We start from the raw sequence: 10,478 nt of genomic DNA, 5'->3' as shown, positions 1-10,478 counted from the left end.
GATCAGATTTAGCGCCACCTGCTGTTAGAAAGCTCAAATAAAAGTGTTGTTCATTTAAAATAAAACGATGACTCAAAGGCTCAGATATAATGCAGCACTTTTATTTAAATGACTCAGAGGCGCAATTTTATTTTTGTTTATAACTGTAAAGTGTCATATACTGTGACCACAGGTAAAGTGCTTTTCATACAGGGCAGATCCCAGATCAGTTTTCCCTTTAACAAAACCTGACCTGACACCAGACTCACAGCACTCAACTATCAGACATTTCCCACACACACGGGACACAAGACGTGTATTCCCACCCAATACAAGGTGAGGTTTTTACACAATGTGGGGACTTTCCATACACATGACTGAACTATGACTTTAATACTTTTAAATGGTGTTTTCTATTTCTTAACCCTCACACAAACATTTCTGCATTCTTACATTTTCAAATAAGGATCATTAGCAGTCCCCACAATGTATAATAACGTCTATACACGCACGCACACACACGTGGTCTTTCTCCAAACACGTGGCATTGTGAAATAGTTTTAACTACTCTCATTTCACAACACTAGACGTGGGCCTGTCACACAAATCATCGCGAGGTAGAAGACGTGTGTGATCTGTATGTTTTTCACAACAAACTTGTCTTGGTTTAAATGACTGATGACATCACCATCGTCCTATCTGCACAACTACAGGCAAATGTAGGTCATCTATCACCGATCAAACAAAACCCTTGCTGGACACTATACGGTCAAAAGCATGTGGACATCCAACCACTAGATTTCTAAGGTGATTCCTTTGATTAATCTTGTGTTGTGTATGAGGCATCATCATACTGAACAGAGTTCATAAACTTACAGCAACTGACATGCACAGAACTCTCTAGACATTCACTGTCTGACACAGAAGATTTGTTTTCTCTGACATTAGACCCGATCAAACGTATAAGAAGAGGACGTCCATACGCTTGAGACCATAGAGTGCATATTTACAAGAGAAATAAACAAGTGAGTCAGACAGCTCCTATTACAACTTGAACGATGTAGATAAAGAAGAAATTAACATGTTCAATTTACAGAATAAAAAACAAACGTGTCATAAATTTCACAATATCTCTTAAAGGGCAACACTTACATTCAATAATAGCAGGACAGCATAGAAACTACACCCATAAACAACATCACGTCCTGTAATCTAACCGTATGAAGATACACTCCTGTGTCTATGATGTTACACACACAAAACAGAATGTTGAGGTAAGAGAATACTGCACTGCTCACAGGGGTTTCAGAGAAACTCTCTCGAACATGAGATTTGATTGCATCTGAACCCTGAGGGCATCTGTCAGACCCCAACAGAACTCTGAAGATTTTTAAAACAGACTGTATGTGCACAATATGAGCGCCTCGTGTATTAAAACAGCTCATAGCTGGATGGTGTATCAATTTCTCTGTGCATTTATTTTTGGCACACATCTCCCTGTGAGTTATCAGATGAAGATGAGGATGTTAAGGGTTGATCTACTATTACTTTCATTATGGATACTGATACCTGATACTTCTTACAGACGTTCTTTACTTGCAGGAGGATTTAAAGGTGAATCGATGAAGTGTTGAAGGATTTTACTGCCAATAACAATTCATCTCCATCTAATAATTAAAAAGTGGTAAATGTGGTGTGGGCGGGGTGGGCTACTCCACGCAAGTCAGCTTCATCTCAGTTTTACACTGACAGCTGTTTTTGTTCAATGCTTTACCTCATCGTGCCCGGTTGGGACATGCCAGAACTACAAAACATAATAAAAGGTTTGTATTTTTCTAAAGCTGTGCTACGTTGTCATTATAAACTTGAATCTTATTAATGTGGTTTGCACTTATAATTATGATTCCATGCTAATATTTATTATTGAGTGTACATAGTGTTTATAGATTACCGAGTGTAATTTCTCTAGCTAACATGAAAAATAGACTAAAATGCAAATAAAAGTAATAAGGATTAGATGGCGCTAAAGCCCTAAATACTATCCAACATAAAATTTATACTGGGCTTTATATGGGGTCACCTGCAGAGTTCATGTGTGGGTCACGTGCAGAGATTATGTTGGGTCACCTGATGAGGAGATGTGTTGGGGTCACCTGCAGAGGTGATGTGGGGGACACTTGCAGAGGTCATGTGTGGTCGGGTCACCTGCAGAGGTGATGTCTGGGTCACGTGCAGAGATTATGTTGGGTCACTTACAGAGGTCGTGTTGGGTCACCTGCAGAGGTTGTATAGGGGTCACCTGATGAGGAGATGTGTTGGGGTCACCTGCAGAGGTGATGTGGGGACACCTGCAGAGGTCATGTGTGGTCGGGTCACCTGCTGAGGGGATGTGTTGGGGTCACCTGCAGAGGTCATGTGTGGGTCACCTGCAGAGGTCATGTGTGGTCATGTCACCTGCTGAGGGGATGTGTTGGGGTCACCTGCAGAGATCATGTGTGGGTCACCTGCAGAGGTGATGTGGGGGACAGCTGCAGAGATGATGTGTGGTCGTGTCACCAGCTGAGGGGATGTGTTGGGGTCACCTGCAGAGGTGATGTGTTGGGGTCACCTGTCTGGGTCACATGCAGAAATTATGTTGGGTCACCTGCAGAAGTCGTATAGGGGTCACCTGATGAGGAGATGTGTTGGGGTCACCTGCAGAGGTCATGTGGGGGACACCTGCAGAGGTCATGTGTGGTCGGGTAACCTGCTGAGGTGATGTCTGGGTCACCTGCAGAGGTCGTATAGGGGTCACCTGATGAGAAGATGTGTTGGGGTCAACTGCAGAGGTGATGTCTGGGTCATGTGCAGAGAATATGTTGGGTCACCTGCAGAGGTCGTATAGGGGTTACCTGATGAGATTTGTTGGGGTCACCTGCAGAGGTGATGTTTGGGTCACGTGCAGAGATTATGTTGGGTCACCTGCAGAGGTCGTATAGGGGTCACCTGATGAGGAGATGTGTTGGGGTCACCTGCAGAGGTCATGTGGGGGACACCTGCAGAGGTCATGTGTGGTCGGGTAACCTGCTGAGGTGATGTCTGGGTCACCTGCAGAGGTCGTATAGGGGTCACCTGATGAGAAGATGTGTTGGGGTCAACTGCAGAGGTGATGTCTGGGTCATGTGCAGAGAATATGTTGGGTCACCTGCAGAGGTCGTATAGGGGTTACCTGATGAGATTTGTTGGGGTCACCTGCAGAGGTGATGTTTGGGTCACGTGCAGAGATTATGTTGGGTCACCTGCAGAGGTCGTATAGGGGTCACCTGATGAGGAGATGTGTTGGGGTCACCTGCTGAGGTGATGTTTGGGTCACGTGCAGAGGTCGTATAGGGGTCACCTGATGAGGAGATGTGTTGGGGTCACCTGCTGAGGTGATGTTTGGGTCACGTGCAGAGATTATGTTGGGTCACCTGCAGAGGTCGTATAGGGGTTACCTGATGAGATTTGTTGGGGTCACCTGCAGAGGTGATGTTTGGGTCACGTGCAGAGATTATGTTGGGTCACCTGCAGAGGTCGTATAGGGGTCACCTGATGAGGAGATGTGTTGGGGTCACCTGCTGAGGTGATGTTTGGGTCACGTGCAGAGGTCGTATAGGGGTCACCTGATGAGGAGATGTGTTGGGGTCACCTGCTGAGGTGATGTTTGGGTCACGTGCAGAGATTATGTTGGGTCACCTGCAGAGGTCGTATAGGGGTTACCTGATGAGGAGATATGTTGGGGTCATCTGGAGAGGTGATGTGGGGGACACCTGCAGAGGTCATGTGTGGTCGGGTCACCTGCTGAGGTGATGTGTTGGGGTCACCTGTCTGGGTCACGTGCAGAGATTATGTTGGGTCACCTGCAGAGGTCGTATAGGGGTCACCTGATGATGAGATGTATTGGGTCACCTGCAGAGGTCGTATAGGGGTCACCTGCAGAGGAGATGTGGGGGTCACCTGCAAAGGTCATGTTTGTGGGGTCACCTGCAGAGGTCATCATATTCTATATGCAGATTAATACAGACAGTAAATGTTGTTCCAGCTGATGGGGACAAACACATTTATTGCTGTGAGGATGAGATGATGTTCAGTACTGGTCAATCACACACATGGCAGCTGTGCCCTCGCCTCTTATGATATAATTTTCAAAACAAAACAAACAAAAAAATGTGCAAATCCAGCTGAAATCAAACAGACAAACTGATCTCTGTGATTTCTCTTAAAGCGGCCGTGCAACGGTGTTTCATGCATTCTGAGTTATTTACGATGTTAAACGTGTTGTCATCTCATGCATGGCATGGTCATCTTGTCCGTTTCGTAACAACTTTTCTTAATCCCTTATTGGATAATTCTCTCGGAAAAGCACGCGGCACACTTCAACCAAGGAAGCGGGAGAAAGAGTCACTTTCACTTGCGTGCAGAAGCGAGAGCTCTATGTTCGCGAAGTTCAGCTGTATTTGTTTGTTCACTGCATTTGGGTGATGAATGTTATATAAACGGTGGATATAACGCTGGATTTGGAGATCGTTTGAATCTGATAGATGGAACGGCGGTCCCAGCTATTAAAAGATGCCGGACATGAACCGCATGCGGTAAGTGAAACCGATGTCCCTCCCACATGCGTCATATGTTTTCGGAAATAATCGTACAGCTGTATCTGTCTTTCATAAATGTGATCAAACTAAAGTCTCTACAGATATTTGAAGGGTGCGATACTATTCTGTAAGTACTCAAGATTAACATGAGATATGCAGAAACTGTTGGAGTTACGGCCGCTTTAACACAGTAAATGTTTCATGATAAGACCACAGCATGTGAAATGTGATGGCTTTTATCCTTTTGTTAAACAGTTCAGCTAATATGATACAAAACTATTGCTGTTTTAGGTCAGCGAAGCCTTCATAACATTTCAAGTTATTGCACATTTCATATAATTGGTGAAGATGCTGAATGTGTTACGTTACAGAATATACTCAAAGACTATGAGCCATGTCTTTCACATCTGTTATAGGAATCAGTCATTTTGCAAAAAAAAGAAAAGAAAAGTAGAACACTGCATGGATTATTGAGAATAGATATTGTGGATAAAGAACATCTGGAACCGTATGCAAATAAAAACGTGAGACAGGTTCTTGATGGAGACCTGCCGAGGACATTTTTTGGATAATCATCACACGTGATGAACAGACGAAATGGCTTTTAAAACAATCCTGCGTGTGTGACTCAACACAGCAGCTGTTAAAAACACTGTGAACTGAATTTCAGCCCAATAAAACGAACTTTGCACAATGCGCATACAATCTGCTGGCTTTCGTTTTGTAGCAGAGTCATCGACATCTTCGTAAAACCATCCAGACAGTTTGTGGACATATTGCCACGGGCAGATTTTATACAATGAACAGACATAAAAACCTAGCATAGACTGTACAAACAAACAACAGAAAACAAAAGGAAAGTGAGTCAATGAGCATAAATTAACGCGTCGGTGCGTGGCGTTATGCAGGCTTCTCAACACGCGTGTGCACTGTCTCCGTTTCCACACAAGCTTCACGTTCTCCTCACCAGGGCCAACAAAACATCATCGTCCTCTATTAAACTCACAGCCGGGCGTAATGCCACTATAAAAGCCAGCATTAGGATTTCCACCACGCCCGAAAAAAGAAACCGAAGTACTGCGTTGGGCATCACGTGACTTTATGAATATATGGTGATGACCTCTTGGCCACCTCCACGCACCAACAGGACCCGGTTGAGACCCTCCATCATCACCTCCAGGAACTCCATGTCTGAGACACATCAGTCAAAGATCAACAACATACAAACACTTCACAGTAACGTTCTGTCTATTGGGCACAAACTCATGATTCTGTGCGTTTAAGTTTATGCATTTGACAGACGCGTATATGTGGTTGTGATGTGAAGGATACAGTTCTCATCTCCTTCACTGTTTTTCGGCGGTCCGGGCATGTTGAGGAGCACCAGGTGAGCGTCCTGTGACTTACACACCACCACTTCATTCAGTTTCACAGCGGTGTGCATGCAGCGCACGTTAGACTGCTTTCTGTTTCACAGACACACAAGAAAACACACATTACAACAATTCAATTCAACATTACTGAAGATTTTTCTCTGTATTACTCACTTTTTAGTATTCAACATAACTTTACCATGTGTACACAACTATTGTAATGACATCACTGCTATAAGAGGCTTGACAACTTTTTTATGAAACGCAAGCTTAGTCATGCTCTTTTCTATTTATATTTACAGTTGATAATTAGAGCTTTGTTTTAATTCGAGCATAATTAACATGATCCATTGGTTATAAAATGAAGCATTTATGAAGTTAGTGTGCCGAGACATGCACAGCTTCATTCACACGTGCCTGTAACAAAAGCACAAATAACAAAAACAACTCAATGTAAACTTGTGCTTTTCAGCGCCACCTGCTGCCACTTTGACTGCATTACACACATACACCCTTCAGTGCTTTCATAAACAAGTTTATAAAGAAAATCTAACACAGAATAAACTCACTTAACTATCACTGTGTTATGATAAAATAAAAAATATATTTAAAAAAAAAGTTTTTAATGTTGCACAGCCGGTGAAACGCTCTTGACAGCACAAGCTTTCCTGCGTGAGATGCACATCCATCATGCCATCAGCACACGTACACTGGACAAACACACAAATGTATACAAACACACAAACATATACATGAATAATCCAGCGGGCTAAAGGGTTTACTGGACAGTTACATTTACACAGACACGCACACACAGCGACATGGCTACAATACAGAGAAATGTGACTTACAGACTCTCCCACTCGCTAGAAGGAGAAAAACAAGACAGAACAACAGAGACGAGCTTAGATGCTTCTTCAGACTGACCAACACACAAACATTGTGAACATGAAACACGGAATACTGCAGTATACTTTAGATATTTCTAGATAGTATAGTATTTCATTGCTTTATTATAATAAAATATTCAAGTATACTACAGTATTTACTACAGTGTATTAATTCAGTATATTATCAAAATAGTGTTTTATAAAGTACTGTAATAACCTACAGTATACTACAATTTGCTATAGTAAATATTAAAGTATACTGCAGCATTTTTTCAAGTGGATCCGTTTTATTATAACACTAAACAATATATATATATATATATATATATATATATATATACTGTATATATATATATATATATATTTACAGCCACATAAATAAATGAAGAGACCATTCCCAATTTTCATTTCAAATCATCATTTCTAGATGTATTGTGGTCATTCCAGTCCAGTGTATGTTGAATTTCAACTAAATCAAACATCAGGAGTGACAAAGTCATCCAGCAGCAATGTGAAAGACTGACAGCACGACGAGACGCATGAAAACTGTGATCAAAATAGGTGTTATGACATAAAAAAAGACTTTTTGACCTTTTCCTAAATACATGTAGAAATATGACTGTCGTATTGTTTAAAAGTGAATCTGAACTTGTTTTCTTTGCAGTATTTGAGGTCTGAAAAAATACAGAGGATCCTTTGTGTTATTTCACCTGTTTCTCCAGTTGACATGTTCTCCAAATATATGCAAAAGAAGCAATATTTTTTTTTTAAATTTGGTAAAAAATATTGTTAGTAGTTCACAGAATGAAACAAAAATGATCATTTTACCTCAACACATACCTATAAAAAGGAAATTCAGAAACACTGAAATGGTGCTTTAAAGTAGTCTCTTAATTATTTCCGCGGCTGTATACAGATATATTTCATTTTCAATAAATTCACAATGCAAAAAAATATGAATCAATTGTAAAACACATATATTTTCTTCATGCCGAACATAATTATGGTTTAAAATGTTTTCATGTATGTGTAGTCACATGATATAGACGTGACTGTTAGTGATGATGATATACTCTGTCATATCAACATTATCATCATCACAGCACACACATGCACGCTGTGTCAGCCTCTGGGGTTTCATCTGAACACGCACACTATAATACACATCCCACACAAACTGAATCAAGACTTTGCGAAGTAAAAGTCAGTACTTTCATGCAGAATATTACCATTCAAGAGAACCTCTAATACCATCTACAGTGTGTACACTTACGGTTTCATGTTGAAAAGGTCCCGGACTGCCATGTTTGCAATGGCCTCTCGGTTTCGGTTGCGTTCGGTGAAGTACTTCTCTTTGGTCCAGGTCATTTGGACACGTTCAGGCGTCGCGTCAGCCTTGTCGTTCAACGCCGAGTGAGACGCTGTGTTTCTGTCATGGATGAGCTGGGCCTGCGGTCATCAAACATCAGCAAGAACGCAAATCAATTTTCTTACTTCATTTTAAAAGCACCCCAAGATGGTCAGGTGCACATATATATCAAATGGCTAAAAATACAATTATTAAATACATTTAAAGAACTGCAAAGGTGTCAAAACATCTGGAGGTCGACATGTTAGAGAACATGTCCGGTTAATGTTTTAGTTTGTCTACTGTACATGCAACTCTATTAGTCTGCATGCATGACGAAGCATTCATACACAAATAAACCGCATGGCTGTTAAACTACATCAGATGAAGGAGGGGTCACAGAGGTCACATGACACATGCATGATGGGAGGAGGTTTCTGGAACACACCGGTACAGGTACAGAGCTAAAACATCAGTGTGAAACACAGGAATGACTCTGTACGTGTAGGTGCGAAATTCAGGCCGCTGGTCTTGAGTTCTCTACCTCATCTGGGCTAGCGTCATCTAGCTGGCTGCTCTGGTTATGAACGCCCGAGCTGTGAGCGTCGCTTTGCTTCTTCCGTCGAATGGAGCTACGCGATTCGTCAGTGATGCTTTGAATCTGAGAGGTTTGTCCCCAGTAGCAGCAGAAATAAAAGAGGGACCACATGTCACAAACCCGTAGTGCTGGAGCAGGGGTCCGCGGCCCTTTTACAGTCCTAACAATTCCTCTCATGCTTTCTTTGAAATAAATAATGAGTAATGCCTAAAATCTGAATGATGATGGTTGACTTTAAAACATGAACATTTCTGCTGAATTCACAATCATTTGATTGCAACGGAATTTTCTGTTTTTGTATCAGTATTTTGTATTAATAAAGATGCTGTAGACACACATCATGACTCCAGATGGATTGCAAACATCATCCCCATGAACTTGATGATTTCTTATCAACATTAAAACAACATTATTTTAACTTGAAACTAAATGTTTTGAACGAAATCACGTACATAAAAAAGATGCCCACATGAGCTCCTAAAAACTACACGTGTAAGAGAAACGCTGGTTTAAAACACAGCAGTCACTCATTGAAACGTCATGCCATTCATGTGCAGAGTAACGCAATGAATGTGAATGTAAAGCACGCGTCACCTCTCGTTCTCTCTCCGTCCGCGACAGCTGCATCTGTTTGAGCATCTGGGAGCGCTGCTCCATCACCAGAGTCTTCTCATACGTGAACGCCGAGATGTCACTTTCGTGCTGGACACACAAATGACACATGACCTAACCTGAACGTACAACAAACTCATGACATCGTTACACAACACATGACATCACAGCTCACCATCTCCACCACCTCCACCTCAGCGTTCAGCCGGAGGTGATAGAGGAACATCTGCAGGTCTTTCTTCATCTGGATGCTGTTGTCGTCCATCTGAGCCACCGTGAAGATGCGCATCTTACATTTCCTCCACACCTGCGAGACACCAAATATATTTTTGAAAGTTTGAACTAAACTAAAGTGTGATGATGTCGTCGTGACATCACAGTGATGTCACACACCTTATGCTGCCGCAGCAGGAACGGAAGCAGCATTAACATTCCCCCGTCGTGGACGATCCACCAGACGTCGATGGTTCCCTCGGTGAGCCGCTCTTGGTGAGGAAAACTGTCTATGTTTTTGGCCACCAGCAGGGCCTGATGGGCAGCCGTGGTCTCTCGAACCGTCTCTAATAGAACAAAATGTTCATATTAAAATCCTTTCCGTGATGCAGCCTTTTGTTTTTAGGCGTGATTCGAACCTATGAAGCTCTTCCAAGATTGCGGGTCATTGGACTGTTTCCAGGACGCAGGCCAAGCCATCAGGACGCTGTTGTGTTTCATCCCCCCGAGACCAGCTGATTGGATGAGGTGAGAGATGCCGTCACGCAGGTTGGACGACGCCACGACGTGACAGAAACCTTTGGTCTTCTCGGCCGTCATGGCAGATTTGATGTTCTGTGGTGGTAAATAGAATCAATTTAAACATTCCGTTAATTCACATAATTGAGATTCGAAACTGTAGTTCTCATTGTTGCCACTAGATGTCAGTGTGACTTTAATAACTGCATTGAGCTCATTTATGTCTCGGTGTTTTTGAAGGTGTTGTTGGTATGAAGCAGTGCTCGAATTGGGTCCCCACCATAAGACTTTTTTTTGAAGAAAACTTTTTAAAAAGAATATTTAATATATAGC

The 10,478-nt window shown here is 42.2% G+C and overlaps 1 protein-coding gene across 8 annotated transcripts in view; it reads right to left on the bottom strand.

Moving 5' to 3' along the window:
- Nucleotides 1–3,477: 3,477 nt before the first annotated feature.
- The window catches only part of slc12a7b (solute carrier family 12 member 7b), a 46,229-nt gene continuing 39,228 nt past the window's right edge, over nucleotides 3,478–10,478 (bottom strand). For 3 of the 8 annotated variants that reach the window (XM_057322080.1, XM_057322083.1, XM_057322086.1), the window contains exons 18-26: nucleotides 10,046–10,241; nucleotides 9,807–9,973; nucleotides 9,589–9,720; nucleotides 9,396–9,503; nucleotides 8,748–8,864; nucleotides 8,129–8,304; nucleotides 6,817–6,831; nucleotides 5,925–6,058; nucleotides 3,478–5,783 (exon numbers count right to left, since the gene is read on the bottom strand). In XM_057322080.1, the coding sequence (XP_057178063.1) occupies nucleotides 5,692–5,783; nucleotides 5,925–6,058; nucleotides 6,817–6,831; nucleotides 8,129–8,304; nucleotides 8,748–8,864; nucleotides 9,396–9,503; nucleotides 9,589–9,720; nucleotides 9,807–9,973; nucleotides 10,046–10,241 (1,137 nt within the window). In that variant the 3' untranslated portion in view covers nucleotides 3,478–5,691. The remainder of the gene's footprint in view (nucleotides 5,784–5,924; nucleotides 6,059–6,816; nucleotides 6,832–8,128; nucleotides 8,305–8,747; nucleotides 8,865–9,395; nucleotides 9,504–9,588; nucleotides 9,721–9,806; nucleotides 9,974–10,045; nucleotides 10,242–10,478) is intronic. The other 5 variants (XM_057322084.1, XM_057322087.1, XR_008961805.1 and 2 more) reach the window with 4 other exon arrangements.

Source organism: Triplophysa rosa, linkage group LG23 (assembly GCF_024868665.1).
Source record: "Triplophysa rosa linkage group LG23, Trosa_1v2, whole genome shotgun sequence".
NCBI classification, from domain to species: Eukaryota; Metazoa; Chordata; class Actinopteri; order Cypriniformes; family Nemacheilidae; genus Triplophysa; species Triplophysa rosa.
This window is presented reverse-complemented; position numbering and strand designations above follow the sequence as displayed.